Source organism: Podarcis pityusensis, assembly GCF_964106645.2.
Source record: "Podarcis pityusensis genome assembly, chromosome: 3".
NCBI lineage: Eukaryota > Metazoa > Chordata > Lepidosauria > Squamata > Lacertidae > Podarcis > Podarcis pityusensis.
This window is the reverse complement of record NC_138026.1, coordinates 51,416,908-51,435,383: the sequence shown is the minus strand read 5'-3', so window position 1 is coordinate 51,435,383 and position 18,476 is coordinate 51,416,908. Positions and strand designations below refer to the sequence as shown.

The 18,476-nt window shown below is 40.5% G+C and overlaps 1 protein-coding gene across 1 annotated transcript; it reads right to left on the bottom strand.

The window, feature by feature from the left end:
* Nucleotides 1-481: 481 nt before the first annotated feature.
* RPF2 (ribosome production factor 2 homolog) lies at nt 482-17,908 on the bottom strand. Its single transcript, XM_081000443.1, has 10 exons — nt 17,760-17,908; nt 15,223-15,355; nt 14,189-14,226; nt 12,510-12,549; nt 10,992-11,073; nt 9,972-10,048; nt 9,116-9,215; nt 3,459-3,561; nt 1,630-1,774; nt 482-1,058 (listed from the first exon to the last, which is right to left on the bottom strand). Exons 1-10 carry the CDS (start codon nt 17,780-17,782, stop codon nt 882-884), a joined length of 918 nt encoding a protein of 305 aa, XP_080856569.1. The 5' UTR covers nt 17,783-17,908; the 3' UTR covers nt 482-881.
* Between the last annotated feature and the right edge of the window lie 568 nt (nt 17,909-18,476).

The window sequence follows — 18,476 nt, the reverse complement described above, 5'->3', positions numbered from 1 at the left end:
GCAAACCTGTGAACTATGTCTGCTTTTCAGATGCTAACTGTTCCAACAGAACTGGAAAAACCACACTATTCCAGTAAGAAACCATAGATGTCAAATGAAATATTGCAGTTACAGTAGTCTTCCAACCCCTCAAATTCAAACATTCAATTATTATTAATTTGTTTATTACTTTAAAAAAAGTTGAAAGAGAAAAGTTCTTGGTATAAATACTGGGCTCTGCATTTAATTCTTTTTCAGCCCAGGCTAGCTTATCGTGTAAGCAATAGCAAGGGTAGACAAAGCACAGCCTGATTAGGGAAAAATCCAAGGATAGGATGAAAAGGTCAAAGCAACCTGGAATTCTTTGTTTATACAGACAGAAATTTGTAGTTCAATATAACAGCCATAAGCCAATTTCCTGATGGTCTAAACAACACACACACACACACACACACACACACACACATATCCCCCCGGAACTAGGTCATGGCTTTCCCAGTGATGAATATCCAAATATGTTTATTTTTTAAAAATCCAGAGTACAGATGTATTTCTGCTCATGTCCGTGATGATAATGTCTTTAAAAGCACAAACATAAATGCCATATTCTGAAAACTTAATGGCAACAGGGGCTGGGAAGAGAATGAAGAGTAGAACAAGTCATCCTGAATGGCTGGAAGCAATGGCTGGCAGTATCTGTTTCAAGTGGTTATCAGAAGAAACGTGTCCAAAAATTAAGCAATACATATTCATTTCCTCCCTTTAAAACATCCCTGCCTTCCAGGAACAACCAAGTAGTTTTGCCTGAAAACCCATTCAAAATAAATTTCAGAAGTATATGGCATTTAAATGAATAAATCAAAGGCGCAGCCAGCTCAAGTGCTCAGTCCAGATGCAGCCTATCATTCTAACTTTACTTTCTTTGGATTCTTTCCATCTTCAGTCTTCTTTTCAGCTGGCCTCTTCTTTAAACCCTTCATTTTCCTGGTCTGCAATTTTTCCAGATCCTGTTTCTGCATGTGGATCCGTCCATATTTTGTACCAAAGACATCATGGGAAATATTTTTCTTCTTCTTTGGCTGAAAAATAAGAAAGCATTACAGTTTCACTAGACTGACATCTCACATTTGTATAATGCCACCATCCCTTGTTACATTTCAAAACAGTTGCATTTAAGGACAAAAGTCTTGATAAATGACAGCCAAGACTGGATGCAACTCACAAACTACTAACTTAGAAGAGCCACCCCCTAAAACTCCATCAGGCATAAGGTTTCATTTGGCAGAAAACTCCAGAAGCAGTGATTTGGGCGTTACAGGAAGAGACAGCTCTTTAACAGAGCACTAGTGACAATATGAATTACTAGCAGCAGTGACCTTCCAAATTAAGGCCGCATCCAAATAATTCCAATTAAATTAGAGACCTAACAGTGGTATGCAGATTCAAAACATGCCTGATGTCAAGGAATCTTTTAAAAACCTACTAAAGATCATAAGAAAAACAGGACAAAGCTTAATGGATGATGTAATAGAACATGGAAAAAGACAACGAATTGCTGATTACATCAAGGGTAAACATTGAAGACGAGAAAACTACACATCTCTTTTCTTATGGAAAAGCTTTCAGTGATATAAAGATGTGCCAACATACCTTGAGAGCTTTGGGCTGTCTTAGAGATAACTTATAAAGATCATCTGAGGCCAAATGGGTCCTTCTCATCACCAAATCTAGCGATGGCCCCATGTCTTCAAGTTCAATCCTTGGTATTTTGCAACCAGATTTTTTCAACAGTACTCTTAAAAAGATAAGAACAAGTTGCCTTCTCATCTGACATGTTTAACAGATGCCTTGCAACAATCAACCTCCCCCTCACTCGCATTCCACAGTGATGCAATACCAACATGACTGGACGATGTGCTTTTCTCAGTAAGGCTGAAGAGTTTTGTGCAGGCTGGAAGCTTACTTCCAATAAGAGATAAACTATCGCACACAGGCTCTTTTTTTCTGGGAAGAAAGCAGTTACTAAGATCCTGATAGTTCAGCATGACTCATTAGCAACCAAATCCTACCCTCTTTGAACCTGATGCCATTGATGCCCTGGCATGTGTGACTGGTTCAGTAATGCTGGTGTGCAAATGTTAAGTAAAGCAAAAACACAGGGCACAAATGCTGAACAACAGACTTAGGTGGAAGGACTAAGGTGGACAGAAATACTGGGACCACCCTGCCCCATGACATGCATCCTTAAGGGCACAGGAGTGGCCCTCTCCAACCAGCTATTCCCACAGGCAAATCACTATTTGCAGGGCACAACATGTGTTGGCCCCATTTGCACTGCATTTAGTACTGCTTTCTCTGTGTTGCGGCAAGCTATTGTTTACTTTGCAATGCTAAAGTACACCGAGGTTATACTTGTCTGCCACAAACTTAAAGCTCTGCTCTTAAAATATGCTTCCCTGGAATGAATGTCATATAGATTTACAAGCAAGTACATATATTTAAATGTCATTTAGTTTGGAGGTGAATAAATTAGTAGGATGATCATTCCTTAATATTGTTTTTAAAAAACCATTCACTGTCACATTTTCCAATCACCAGTAGAATTTTTACACAAACGTTTAGCTGTTTTGTTTTTACTATATATTCCATAGCTTAATAGCTGACCATCTGGTCTGCATGCAGAGGGTTCTGGGTTCAAGTCCCAGCATTTCCAAGTAATACTGGGAAAGACTCTCTATTGAAACCCTGGAGAGCTGCTTGCCAGGCAATAATGAGATGGTAGGACCATTGGGTCTGACTTGGTACAAAGGCAACTTCTCATATTCCTAAATAATTTGGAAGCTGAAGAGTTTAAGCAGAACATGATGGAAATTATTTTTAAAAGGTTTATAAAATATGTCATTCCTGCCTTGACCTCTAGGAGGCGCTAACCACCTGGCTCCAGTATGATAGCACGCAGTGAATGTTGTTTGATAATTTTGGGAAATTATAACTAGGCACCTTCACTTTGATATACAGCAAGCCCGCAACTTACGCAAGGGTTACATTCCAAGGTTCACACCTAAAGCTTATAGCCAAAACACATTGGGCTCAATGGTGGGTGGCATTGCCAAAAGTCATTTTTCTCACTCTGTCCCCATTCTCTCTCCCCCGCCCCCATATAGCCACATGCATAAAGCTGAATGCGCACAAGTTAAACGTGTGCAAGTTACGAGCTTTCAAAGTCTGATTCTATAACTCTAACTCAGGCATAGGTGAACTCCAGCCCTCCAGATGTTTGGGACTACAATTCCCATCATCCCTAGCTAACAGAACCAGTGGTCAGGGATGATGGGAATTGTAGTCCCAAACATCTGGAGGGCCAGAGTTTGCCTATGCCTGCTCTAACTCAATCCTACAAAGCACTTCACAGAATCTAATTCTTAGGAAGCATGTTAGTATTGCATATAAGAGCAAGAAATCAGCAATGAGAGACTTACTTGTAACTTCTCATATAGACTTTTTCATCAATGGCTGTGAAGTGAAGAACGTGTTCTAAGCCTGCCAGGCGAACGCTGGGCACAACAGGGCCTCTGAAAAAATCTGAAAGAGGGAAAAGAGCAAGAGCCATTTCTAGACAGCCAAAAGAAACAAGATCAGGGACCTGCAAATAGAATCGCCACTTGCAGCCAGACGTGTAATTCTGTCAACCAGCAAAATATTCTGGCACAAGAGAAATATTTTTTTTAAAGCCACTAGGCCAAAACAGTTCAGGTCAAACAGTGCACATGCAACAACCAAAACAGGAGGATTCAAAATAACCATACACTTTTAAAGACCTTTATCTTTAAAATAGTGCTTTTCCACATATTTCAATGTTTGTGAAAATTAGGACTGAAAGAACAGAAAACAATACCTCACTTCAAAATAGATTGATTCTCTCTCTCTCTCTCTCTCTCTCTCTCTCTCACACACACACACACACACACACACCAAACAGCTGACACTAGTGGACAATTTTGAGGTTGCAAGAGATTATGCGTTATGGAAAATAAAGAGTTAGAAGTGGCTGATTAACAGTACTTCCCCCACCCCCTACGTTTGGCACTAATTATAACAACCAAATTGGAGAATTGCCTCCCAGCCCTGACGCATTTCAGTTATTAATAGTGCAAGTTATGTAAAACATAAATGAAACAAAACATTATTCTAGATATTCGGGTCTACAAAATGATATCCAACATGGTAAAACTTAACAGAAACACAAAAGCTATTTTATGATTTTTATACAGTCATTATGATCAGAAGATGTTAACAAAATTGCTACTGTAAAGCTCACACCTCCTTGAGACTTAGGGATGAGGGGGGAAAGCACAAGTAAGATATCTCTGGTCTACACTTGTTGATACCAAGGACAAACATAATCACTGCACAGACCTATCCATGTACCGTAAACAATAGATTCAAAATATTAAATTGGAGGCATTTTCCCAACCTAACCTAGGACACCATCTGTATGTGCTCATTTTCAAGGCATATCAAAGATGTAAAACCCACTGTAAATGAAATCTCATCTTGAGCACTGAGTTCCTCCAGCAACCATCAATATGTACATTTTAAGACGACTCTCCATTTGAACTTCAGTTCCAGCTTGTGTCAGGACAAGAAGAGCCAATGTGATGCCCTCCAGATCTTAATGGATTATAGTTACCATCATACTTGACCATGATGTTTGGGGCTGATGTGGACTGCAGTCCAATAACACTGAGTTACACCGACTATCCCTCTTTTAGGAATATTAACTTCTTCTTTTTAGAGGGTGAGGAGAGAAGATAAAATTAAAACAAGATCTCTGAATTAATATAAACAAAATGTGACTAGAGTTGGGGACATGAAGAGGATGGTTAGAATGCGGCATTCCCTGCCAAACCAAGACCCATAAACTCAAGTTAGAGAGTGTGACTTGAACATTCTGCAATTTCTTATCCGTACAAATAAGGGCTGCTAGTTCAGATTAGCAACCCTGAACCAACAACTTCTGAAATTTTGCAGGACTGTATGCCCAGATTATTTTCAAACGGCCCTTAACAATTTTGTATTGTGTTCAGTAGCAACGTGGCCTTGAAGCAGAGTACAAGGCATGTTAACAAAAACAAGTATCAGTACTGCAATTTAAAAAGTACCATAGTGCTAAATGTTCCGTTCTCTTCTAGCTTTGGCTTCCAGAGTCAGCTGTATTTTTCTCAGTGTCATTTCCTTGGTTATTTCAGCCAAACCAAAAGCATGAAGTGCAAATATACCAGTGATCAGTTTAATACGTTTTCACATGTATCCTTTTGAAATACCAGATTTCTAACTGAAGAAATGAGAAAATATTTTCTTGACATTTCAATGTCAAACTTTCTCTGCCCATGACTGATGTTCTATGTGGGTAGCTTTTGAAATATTGTTTTCCTATGTTTTTGGCATCCAATCTTTAAACTGGCACTAGTCCAAAGTTCTATAGCAACAGGAACACTGCTAAATCAAAATCCACATAAAGGTGCTAAGTTTCAGAAAATTATTTTTGTTCTATTATGTTATTCTTCGAGTTCTTGCCAGTTTCTTCCCCTTTTTCTTTCTTAACAATTCGTGCTCTTCCAAAACCAACTGTCTGTGAGCTATAACCAGCCATATTGCTAAAACTTAGAAGTTACGCACATTGAAAGAGCATATTGGTTGACACCTTTGATTAAACTGAGCAGTTTCACACATGCTCAGAAGATGCAGTTATGTTTGAATATAAAAAGGTTATGCGAATCAATGCAATTCCTATTCAAAAGGCTTATTTTATTTATTAACTTATATACTGCCCTTCATCCATAGATCTCAGGGCAATTCACAACATAAAAATATAAGAGAAAAACACAAAATACACAATAAAAACAACAACCAACCCCCCTCCAATCAATAACCTCCCACCCTCCCCATCCCGTCCTGCAAACACATTTAAAAGAGTAAAGGTAAAGGTAAAGGACCCCTGACAGTTAAGTCCAGTCGTGAATGACTCTGGGGTTGCGGCACTCATCCCGCTTTACTGGCCGAGGGAGCCGATGTTTGTCTGCAGACAGTTTTTCCGGGTCAGGTGGCCAGCATGACTAAGCCGCTTCTGGTGAACCAGAGCAGCGCACAGAAACGCTGTTTACCTTCCCACCGGAGTGGTACCCATTTATCTACTTGCACTTGACGTGCTTTCGAATTGCTAGGTTGGCAGGAGCTGGGACCGAGCAACGGGAGCTCACTCCGTCACGGGGATTCGAACCGCCGACCTTCTGATCGGCAAGCCCTAGGCTCAGTGGTTTAGACCACAGCGCCACCCGTGTCCCTCCATTTAAAAGAGTATAGGATGTTAATTACCCAAAGGCTTGGTTAAAGAAGAACATTTTTGTCTGGCACCTAAAGGTGTATAATGAAGGCACAAGGTGAGTCTCCCTGGGAATAGCATTCCACAAATGGGGAGCCACTGGAGAGAAGACCCATTCTTGTGTTGCCACTCTCCGGACCTCTCGTGAAGTAGGTACACGAAGAAGGACCTCAGATTATGATTGCAGAGTCCGGGAAGGTTCATATGGAGAGAGGCGGTCCTTGAGGTATTGCAGTCCTGAGCAGTTTAATTCTGTTTATATACAGAATTAGGCTGCTCACATATAAGAGTGCTTCAGGATAAAATCCCTTTAGTGTAGTGTTTTCCAAACTTGGGTCTCCAGCTGTTTTTGAACTACAACTCCCATCATCCCTAGGTAGCAAGACAAATGGTCAGGGATGATCAGAATTGTAGTCCAAAAACAGCTGGAGACCCAAGTTTGGGAAACACTGCTCTAGTGCCTAGGGTTGCACATGTGGTGCTTCAACTCTGAACACGCTACACCAAATGGATGGGGGTCCCTTGATCCAGAACAGGTGGCTGGTGTCTGTCTGATTGACTCTCTATCCAGGTGGGGAAGAGGAGGAACCTGCACATCGATAGTAGGAGAGATACTCTTGGACTCACTTCATTTGAGTTCACCTCAGAACCCAGTAATGTTCCTTTGAGTGACATTGTGCTCAACTATTTGAGTGACATTTGTGCTCAACTATTCCTCATCTTGTTCCTGATTGATATCATTCAGAATATGCCAACAGATTAATGAATCAGTGCTGTCACAGGAGAGGAACTAATTCTCACACAAAACTGATTTACAATCTGTCAGAATGCAATGCTTTTATTTAAAGTAGGAAGAGGGGGAGTGTCAGAAAACTGTCTCAAATTCAATATGCTTCTGGAAACTGTAGCCATGTCACATGTATAACTAGCACACATGCCCTAAAAAAAGATTTAAAGGGGCCAGGAGAATTTTCCTGTTCTAGTATAACACTTATGACCTCATTTTCCCAACCCTTGTGCTCCCTCAGCAGCAATGTCACATGACTCAAATGGGCAAACTCCACAACCGGCCAATGGCTCGCAAGTCAACAGAAACCTAGTTGTTTACCAAGAACATTGATGTGGTCACATAGCTTTGGTAAGAGTTTATTTGATGCTTGATATTCCCTGTGGCTAAAAGCAGAATGTGATATTTACAAGGGCAGTGGCTTTTTAAAAGCCATTTACTTTTAGCTGAAATCCAAAGCAAAATGTTTATTTTTCACCAGTCAGATAAATAACAGTTCCACTTAGGTCAAACTGTAGAAAATCCAGTCTACTCCTTTATGATTACATGACATGGAAAACTTCTTGCTCCTCATATTCTTTTGCCTTTACATAGTCAATTAATCTTCTCCTGCTCGCAAAATTTTGCAGCCAAAACCGTACTGCATAATCACATGAGGGAGGTATAAGCAGATTCTAGCTAATTCTAAGGTTGCCAAGTACACACAAAGCCTTTAAGAAGAAAAACAACCTAATGGAACTCCCCAAAACAGCCCAGCAGGGACTGAAGAGCCAAAGAATGCTGACTGACAAGAGAAACAAAATGCTGAAAGCCAGGTGAGAGGGAAGAATGGAAGGGCTGAAAAAGAAGGCGAGAGAAAGAACTGCACAGATATAAAGAGAGGGAGAGAAAACTATCTCGCTCACTTTGCACAGGTTGTTCACTTCTTCCGCAAGGAGAAGATATTCTAGGGTATTTTTTAAAATTCCCAGGGCTAGAAATGAGGTATGTTCATAGGAATCAAGATTTTAAATGTGACTGGGATTAGGCAACAATATTTGAATTCAATATTTTAATGCCTACAGGGAAACAAACACAAATTACCCATTCCAATTTTATTCTATCTAAAAAAGGAGGACCCCCCCCCCCATCTGACTTGGAATACAGTGGTACCTTGGGTTACGAACTTAATTAGTTCTGGAGGTCCATTCTTAACCCAAAACTGTTTTTAACCTGAGGCATGCTTTCGCCAGTGGGGCCTCCTGTTGCCACTGCACGATTTCCATTCTCATCCTGGAGCAAAGTTCTCAACCTGCGGTACTACCTCTGGGTTAGCAGAGTTTGTAACCCAAAGCGTTTGTAACCCGAGGTACCACTGTATCTCCCTGATCATCCAGTTGCTCTCTTCTGACATAAGAACTGGGCAACTGGGCAGTAGTAACCAGTGATGGGGTTTAGATATCATACTGACTTCCAATATGACTTTGAAAACTTACAAATTTGAAGTTATATTTGCAGGCTTGATTTCCATCTGCCAAGGATTCCACACACACACACACACACACACACACACTACATTTACACAGGGCTTTCAGGGCCTTCCTAGCCACAGTCCTGAGCAAGTCCACACTCACTGAGCTTCCGTAATGCATCAGATGTTCCCAGGCAATCCACTGGGTCTTGATTTTTAACTTAGGCTGCAACTATTTCAGCTTACAGATTCATTTCTTCATAGGAGGACAGTTCTCAATGTTCTCCCACCCCACCCCCTGCTGCAAAAAAAGAACAGATGACCACAAAACCACCTGGGTTACTGACCGAAAGATAAAACTTCAACATAACTTTACAAAACAACATAAATCACCGCAACCTTTCACATTTTAGTACTCCCAACAGATGGCTAAATCCCAAATATGAAAATTTCCATGACTCAGCACTGCAAGAGTTCCTACTCTGCTGCACAAAAAATGCAAATTAAGAATACTTACCAATTAGAAGGCTTTTTAATCTCCTGTGTTCTTCACTGATGTCGAAAGCATCACCAGCAAATATCAACATAGGTTTTGTCCCTTCAGGGCACTTGCTGTTCTATTAATTTTGGTTTTTTTAAAAAAAAATGAATCAGAAGATTAGAAAGTGAAGGGTTGCAGTGGGAGAAGAAGCAACACCTCAGAAAACTGCCAATGAAATAAGGGATAAAAAGTACACAAAACCCCAATGCAAGCAAGAGGGAAACGTAGCTATCGTAAGGTACAAATATTTTAGTTGGCTTAATCTGTGCTGACTGCCTGATAGCATTTCACAGGGAGAAGCCTCGCCAGGTCTAGGTATTAAGTCAGGGGCGGAGAACCTGTGGCCTTCTCGATGTTGCTGGACTCCAACTGCCATCTGTCCCAGTCAGGCATGGCCAAAAGTCAGGGGTGATGAAAGTTGTAGGCCCATAGCATCTGGAGGGCCACAAGAGTATGTGACAAGAGCTCACTAAAAGGAATTTCATATTCCTATACTATCTACAAACCACACAGCATAAACGATAGGTTAAATATCCACTTAGGCAGTAGACAAAGGCATTTGTATTTTCCATGACTTTTAACCTAAGCTGAACCACCCCTCCACTGCTTCCGTCATTCTTTTCAGGGATCACTTTAACGGTTTTTATTGCCTTTTTTTAGCCCTAGAAGTTTTGAACTGAAGGGAAATATAGGTATGTTTTAAATAAATGAATGAATAATGCCTAATACATAGTTTAGGTGTACTTCTCCACATCACTCCTCATTTTAAGGATATGTAGCCATCAATCCATTTGGAAGCAACTGATAAGCTACTGGTTTTACATCATCTTACCTTGATATCTCTGAGAGCTACAAACTTCTCAATACCCAGTTCAACCATATCCAGAACATGATAATCATACATGCGACCTGCCAAAGAAAAGAAAGTGAATCAAATCTTCTCCTTGAATAGGTATATCCAGCACAAAGACAGATGCACAATAGGATTACAGTGTACATATTTAAACACAAGTTATATGGATGTAAGTACTGCTAGATAATGGTTAACCATTTGTGAGTAACCGGCAACCTTGTCTTCATAAACGATATACATTTCAGACTCTGCATTCCTCTCCTTTGAGAGAGGCATCTCAGCATTTTGGAAAATCCAGTAAGCTAAGAGTTCCATCACCCTTGCCACCAACTCGCTGCATAGCCTTGGCCACTTGTTCTGCTCCCCAACAAAATATTTATGCGGATGAAGGCAATGAACTGTAGAAAGTATTGCACAAATCAGAAGTGCTAAACAAATTGTGACAGCTCTTCTTGTCACAACTAAATCAGTGCTCCAAAATTTCTATCCTCATTTTCTTTAACGTGCACTGGCTGAATTGACAGTGCCTCACCCATGCCCTCTGCTGGCCCTTCCCCTAACCTGCAAGCATTTGGTGGAAGGCAATGATTCAACATGCGTGGCTGTGCAATAGTTTCTGCTTGAAAATACAGACCCTACAGCCCATTCTTGTCTTCAGTTGCATGCATAAAACTTAGGGGGAAAGGGCCAATCCCACTTCCTCTCTGTGTGTAGGATCAACTTGGAAAAAGGATAATGAAGTTACAGACGAACCAAGACGAACCAAGAGCTCTCCTACCGACATCTCTACAAAAGCAGACAAGCTTTCGAATTATGTAACAGGAAAAGGCCTAATTCTGCTTTGAATCTTTTAAGCACACTGCTGTTACTTTCCTCCAAACTTATTTGTAAAAAAAGGAGGTCAAAGTAGCAGAAGAGCACTGATCTTTTAATTCTCACGTTAGCTGGATCTTGTTGGTAATCTATTTCTTCCAACTCACAGAAAAGAAACAACTTTACCTATTATCAGATTATTAGGCCTCTTCTTGTTATGTGATCCAAACAGGAACAAAGAACAGTCAGATTTCTTGGAAAAAAATTCCTGTTAATAAAAGACATCAGTTGACGGTTTTGCAAAGTGCAACATAAAAAGCACATTGCAGTGCTGAATGCCAATCCCTTGGAAGAATGTTCTGCTCCTGAGCAACCTTAAAATCCTGCCAAAGGAGGAAACTCAACTAGCTGCTTATCTCAAGATTAAACCTAACTGGCCTTGTTGGAATATTATGACGTTTTATTTAAAGTCTGCAGGAGAGACATGGGTGGCAATCCAGAAAACCCAGTGTGTGCATCCAGTTGGGTTTGGTCTCAGGATTATTGAACAGCCTGCTTGTACAGACTGCTTCTGTAATTCACATGCAAGACACTCTCTCACCCACAAGGTGAGGTTACAAACTTTTCTTTCCAGCCACAAGCTCTCATGCCTTATTGCAAGTGTGAGGAAACTGTGGCCCTCCAGATGCTGCTGGACTACAACACCCATCACACCCCTGACTACTGGCCATGCTGCCTGGGGCTGATGAAAGTTAGTGACAGTGATCTGGAAGAATCCGGGTTATGCATGGGGGAGGGGGTGCTTCTGAAATGGGAGAGCTGAAAAGCCACACATGCACCCCTTGTACAAAACACTATCTGGGGCACTTTGGATCCTAGAACTTTGGATTAAAAGGGCATGAGGTTTAATTTTAAAAAAATAAAATCTGAAATCAATCACACATGTTCTTCATCTATTAAGAAACCTAATATGCACTATAAACATTCATTTTAAAGTTATTTGTGTTTTTCAGATAAGAGACTGACATTCCAAATCCAGATCCTCCAGAATCATGTCTAAATGCATAAACAATACCCAATGAACACCAGCTGTGAAATGAGCACAGGGTGTCCTATTAAAGTTTTTACTTGACAACACTTACCTAATGACTTTATATGTTTGAAAAGGTTAGGGAAATGCCAAGATAGTCAACTTAAGCTTGGGTGAATGTTTACTATCTGCTTGAGTTTTTGAGATAGAGCAAGGTATAAAACAGAATGGAGTTGCACATTGCTCCTGTTTTACCCATCACTGCCTTGAGAATACCATGCAGCCCTCATTCAGGTTGATTCTATGGCAACAATATTCTCATTTCACAAACTTCTCACAATAGGTCATGTTTCCCAAGTCACAATAAAGAATGGAAGCTGCTTATTTGAATATTTCAGAATCAAACACAGCTATTAATGAATTTAAACATAAAGGATCCTCTGTCTCCTCCTCAACAAGTACTGCCTAGAAGCCAAGAATTACTGCTAAGAGAATTACTGTGCCAGGAAGAAAAAGATTGCAGTGTTTGTTTTACGAAAATCAAAATGAAGTGGATCCATATACTAGCACAGCATATCCGTCTCCTCTGAATCCATCTTTATTTTGTTGTTTAGAGCCATGCAATGAAGACAGCCCATTTGTTCCGATTGGACATATAAGTTTTGTATACTTACCAGCGAGGTTTGATCTTCAAATGGTCTTGCAATATTTTTTCTAGAGAGAACAGAAAGGTTTAAATTTTTTGGCTCTTGGATATGTGGCATGACAAGATTGACTTTGAAGTTTTAGGCACACTGTGTCGAAAGACTCTTGCTCTCTTTATCAGTTCAGGAGCTTCATCACCACTTAAATTTACTGTGGTACAGTAACCTTCCCCCCAACCAGGTGCATTCCAATTATTTTGACTTCAACTCCCATTATTCGTGACCATTGGCACTCCTTACTGGGAATCTTGGTCCAGAACACCCTGAAGGAAGGCTGCAGCACTGCAAAGGCCCATGCAATATATCATATCAACTCTATCATGGATCAATCAAATGCTCTTATTTACTCTGTTTACATTCCACCTTTCTTCCAAGGGCAGTGTAATTCTTTCTACTCAAAGACCTGCCTGAATGGGAATCTGCCAAGGGCCCACATCCCAACAGGGGACCACAGACAACCTGCTCCTCCTCTTCAACATTGCAACCTGCATATCCCACCTCCTTCTCTGCATCTCACTCTACCCCAGGTGGTGGTGGTGGTGGTGGTGGTGAGGAGCAGTACCTGCCACTGGCTCTCTGCCTGGCATGCAAGCTGATGATAGCTATGACAAGGACGACACGGAGCATCTAATGATAATGGGAAGAGGAAACAGACCCACAGAGGAAGAGGTCTTGCCCTAGAGCCCTCGTAAACCTGCCATTGGCACGGTTTCCAACTTGTATCTTCACACAACCCTATGAGATAGGCTAAGCTGAGATAGTGAGTTAGCAACTGGCCAAGGTCAGCTAATGCATCTCCCTTGTTCTAGTCCAGGCATGGCCAAACTTGGCCAGCCAGATGTTTTGAGACTACAATTCCCATCATCTCTGACCACTGGTCCAGTTAGCTAGGGATGATGGGAGTTGTAGTCCCAAAACAGCTGAAGGGCCAAGTTTAGCCATGCCTATTCGAGTCCAACACACTAACCAAATAAGGTGGTTGTCCCCCAACATCTGTTTCTGTAGATAGGGGCTCCATTTGATCAGTTTATAATTCCTGATTCAATTTTCATAAATATATCTAGCCCTTTTTGAAGGCATCACAACATACTTTACCCGTGAATCTGATAGGTTAAGTTCAGGCCACATTTAAGCAGTTCTTCCTTAACTTCTTGCATTAACCAAAGGGGAGGTTAAGAGGCAGTGACTGGTCCAAAGTAACCCAATGAGCTTCATAACTGAGTGGGGATTTGAACCCTGACCTCCCAGGTTGTAGTTTGACACTTACCACTACACCACACTGGCTTCCTAGAGTATTTCTGCTATGGGGCAGCTCTATAAATTAAGTAGTTGAATCAATGCGGGGAAAGCAAACTATTACTTAGAGAAGGATCTGAAATATTTTTGTTGAAGCTTGAATTTGTTTTATTCTGGAGTGTTTTATTTGAAGTTTTCATGTGTTGTAAACCACTTTGAGATTTTTTTCTTTAAAATATAAAGTGGGGGGAAATGGCACCAAGACATACCGTTCGAGTTTCTAACACTGCTGAATACTGCGCACACACACACACACACGTATGTATGTATGTATGCATGCATGTATTAGCTGCTCTTAAAATATGCTAAATGCCATACATGTTCATATCAGATTAACTGGGGAAAACACTTACTTTTTATATAGTACAGCAAAGGGCTTTTTCAGCGCATACTACAAAAAGAAATAGAAGTTAGAGATAACATTTTAACGTTGAACCACTCTATGACAAATCACTTTAAACAGAAGGGGGGGAGTGCTTGTCTGAACAGATAAAACAGATTAAGGAATGCCTGAAGGATTTCACTGTGTACTGTGCTTCCCAACAGCTTTCTGATAATGGACCAATCCATCAGGGAGCTCTGCAACCACACCCTGCCCCCCCCATACCTCTCACTTTCAAGGAAATGCAATAAACAAATAGAAATAGAACCTACCCGGTTGATGTTGATACAAAACCCCACACGTACACTATATAAAAGAATATAAACCTCACCACACCACCCCTCCTCTCCCCCATCTTCTCCCCCAGCCTTATACTGTACTCAACACTAAGGTCTCACAACAAATGTAAATGATTTGTAAGAAAGACTGTAAAACCTGAAAAAAGAGACAAGGCATGTACTTTTGTAAATCAAGAAAATATTTAATAAAAATAAATTAAAAATATTAAAAATTTAAAAAGGACTTTCTTCTCTCTTCATTACAATATTATTTTTCTCCTTGGTCCAAATATATGGCCCCTTTCTATTGCAGTAGCTATACTGCTATAAACCACCCTGAGACCTCCAAATGAATGACGTAAATATAGATTCATCAGGAGAGTAAAATGGGGGGAAGCAGAAGAGGATCACTTGGAAAGAGCAGCTTCAGAAATCCTTCAAATATACTAACAATCAATAATTCCAGGTGCTGTCGATTTGGGTTTAGAATCAATATTCCAAAAAGAATTTTTTGGGCTGCATACCCCAAGTGTTCTGCAACAATTTTTGGAATTGGCAGAGATTAAGCATACATTAATAATACAACTGAAGTAAGGCCATTTGGAATCTAGCGCTTGGAGGACTTCACTTAAAAGATAATGCCCAGTATGTATTCTCCAAGTCACATTCCCACACAACCCAGAACACTAGCCATTATTTCACACACACAAATTCCAATCATACTTACAATATCTTTGAGCACGTCAGTTATTGTTGCAGTTGCATTTCCACCTTTTATTAGCATCGCATTCTTTGTGTTTTCTGTGAGCTTTGGCTCTCTCTTCTCAAGAAACCTTTTGGCCCTCTTAGTTTTGGGCTTTCTGCCATGGGAATTTATAAGACACAGAGTCAGCTCTCAAAAAGTATTTGAGCACATCTATAAAGAAACTGGGTTCAACATAGCCCAAGGTCCCATCAATGCAAGGATTGTTCTTGCATGGCAAAACCGTCTTGCCATATCCTCCCCTTAGCATGCCTCATATTGGGATTGCCCCAACCCTCCAGAGCAGATCTGGGCATGACATGGGGCATGCATGAGGGGAGGGATGGTGAAGTCCTGTTGCACTAGCCCAACAAATTAGTTGAATACCGCCCATAATTTTGTGTTCTCTATTAAATATACTTAATATTTAGTTATTACTGTATTTATTTACTTACTTACCTTTCCTCCAAGGAGCTAAAGGCAATATACATAGTTCTTCCTCCTTTCCCCATTTTATTCTCACAACAATCCCATGATGTAGGTTAGTTTGAGAAAGTGACTATCCCAAGGTTACCAACTGAGCATCATCGATAACTGGGGATTTGAACCCTGGTCTCCCAGATCCTAGTCTGACACTGTTAAACAGCTGTTGCTTTTTAATGTATGGAGAAAAAAGCTGTACTAGTCTTCAAAGAAGTCAATATAAATGATCACGTATTAGTAAGGAGCAAAAAAAGAAGAATATGGAACTCCATATGCATATTTACTCAATTCACCAAGCTTTATTTCCAAGCAAGTGTACATAGTACTTTAGTGATGGGTAGTTAATGCAGTTGCTGCCTCTGAGGTTTCCTCTATCCAGTTCAATACCAAAACAGAAACATATCAGCTGAAGCCACCTCATTAAAAATGTTACTCCATTGTAGTTTTAAACATATTTAGCTGCAAGGAAGCCATACTGAAATCCATGGATCTTAGTTCTAATTAATCATGGCTGTATTTGGGCTGCAAGTTTTACTACAATCTGAAAAGCCATAGAAAAAAATGATTAGATTAAGAAAAAAGCAAGGAATTGTTGGGCACGTTAGAGCTAAGTTGCAGCATCAGTCAAGATACTGATACAGACATGTCACAACAAATTTTTGTTTAAAATAGATTAACATTACTATTCTGTTGATGTTTCAGCTGGTTTGTCAGTAATGCCACAGTAACAATGTGCTGCCTCTGCATGAGAATCTAAATCTTTATAGATTGAAATATCAAGCTTTATTAAGATGCTTTTATACTTTAAAGTCAGCACAAATAGTGTTTTGAAGAGTTTGAAGTTTTCAAAGTGGAATATTAACTTCAGATTGATAATATAGTTCTGGATATTAGGATCTAAACACGAACGTTAAAGGAGTTGTGCTCTTTCAAAGGAACAGGGAATTTCAAAGGCACAATTCCCTCACGCTGTCCTTTCACCCCAACTACACCTCACACACCCAAGCACACATAATTTCCTGTGACTCAGCTATATAGCTGCAAATAAAACTTTTAAAGTCTGTTTTAAGTGCAATATACAATGTGACACTAGATGGTGAGCCTTATGGAAAATTCAATGTATTTTTAAAATGCTTTTTTAAAAAAAGCATTTTCAGAATGGTTTTTATATGTGTCTAGGTTACACCCTGGCTCAAAGTCCAATGCTTTGACAACCAAATAAAACAATTCCTCATTTCAGCATTGTTACCAAGCCTTCCAAGAATAAGAATATTGACACGGCTTGAAATGTAGCCGAATAAAGATCTGGTCAAATCTGGAGTCATCTGAACACGAGTTAGTATGCAACCAAAATTCCCTAGGGATAGATGGACTGATGCGAGAAGAACGTTTATGCAGAAATGTCAGATTGTCATCCTTGCATTTTATGACTCTGGGGTCACACTGCCTACAAGAAATTCTTTATATACACACAGAGGTGGATCCGCCCATTAAAACGACTAATGAAATGGGCTCTCTTATCTGAAATCTGAACAGGATTGCTCAATACACTGTGCACTCCATTTTTTTTATAAGCCTTTATAATTACAATACGCTTCTTGACAGATAAAGCAGCTTAGCTGCAGAGTACCAGACATTTAATTGCTCTACACCTAAGCAAAGGAGTAGTAGAGCAATGGCTTATTTGGCTTTCCATATACAAAAGGACGTTGTCATAACACCTATAAAGCCTGCAGTTCAAACTATAGCCATGGTCATTCAGTAGCATGATGTCTTGATTTCTGCATCCGCGGAATGAGGAAAGTGCTTCCCGCGCTTAAGTAAGTCCGCGAGCGCTTATGCCATAAAAAGACAGAAACCTTGGAAGTAAATCCCATTGAGCTCACTGGGTTTTACTTAGGACTGGACCTGACCAGCCTAAGGCTGTATATCTGCCAAACCTATAGGGGCAATTAAACATTTTCTTCACGACCTCAAAATAACGCGGCCACACTATTACGGGCACAAACTTCGCAACGCTTCGAAACAACTGTACTTACACCACCCGGTCCAAGGACTCCATTTTCGCCGAAAAATATCACCCGTCTCCACGTGCGTCCGTCGAACATGTGCGCCGGAAGAAGAACTACGCCCGGTGTGGTGACGTCATATCCGCCGGCATTGGGAACAGGCGTAAAAAGATAGGAGAGGCTAAAAGCTTTGGAACGTAACAAACGCACAAGCATTTGTATCTCTGTCTCACAGAGCCAATGAAAATATACTGAAATATTCTGCGCGGCGGAGCAGCATTCAATAGTTTTGGGGGAATAACATTTTATCACTTTTTAATTCCTTTCCCCGCATATGGCAACGTTCAGATCTAAATCGGAAGTTCAGGCTGCGTGGAAGTGGTCCTAATTTCCCATTTCTATGAGAAAGGGCTTACGGTAGAGCGTCGGCCATAGAGATAAGAAATTGAACAGCCAATATAAACCTCCGGTTTTAAAGCTGTTGTGATTCATGGTTCTCTTTGGGCGCGTAATTGCAGATACTGTATACACAAATTTAGAAAGGCGTATCTTGCATAGACATTATTACTTGCTCCTCGCAAGGGAAGTGAGAGAGGGCCATAGCAATCAAGGGGAAAATACAGGATTTTGCAGTAGGCGTCCCGACGCCGCCCCAAATGTTTCCGTACAGCACGAGCCCCTGTTCTTCCTAACACAGGTTTTTCAGAGACAGCACAAGCCGCCTGACTGCCAATCAAATGAGTTCAA

Bases quoted from the DNA above. Each gene is read 5' to 3' on its own strand.
- RPF2 (XM_081000443.1), bottom strand. From the start codon at position 17,782: ATGGAGTCCTTGGACCGGGTGGT. The intron at 15,356-17,759 runs GTAAGTACAGTT...TTCCCATGGCAG, and splicing joins GAGTCCTTGGACCGGGTGGT to AAAGCCCAAAACTAAGAGGG. The intron at 3,562-9,115 runs GTAAGTATTCTT...TCCCTCTTTCAG, and splicing joins ATTAAAAAGCCTTCTAATTG to ATTTTTTCAGAGGCCCTGTT.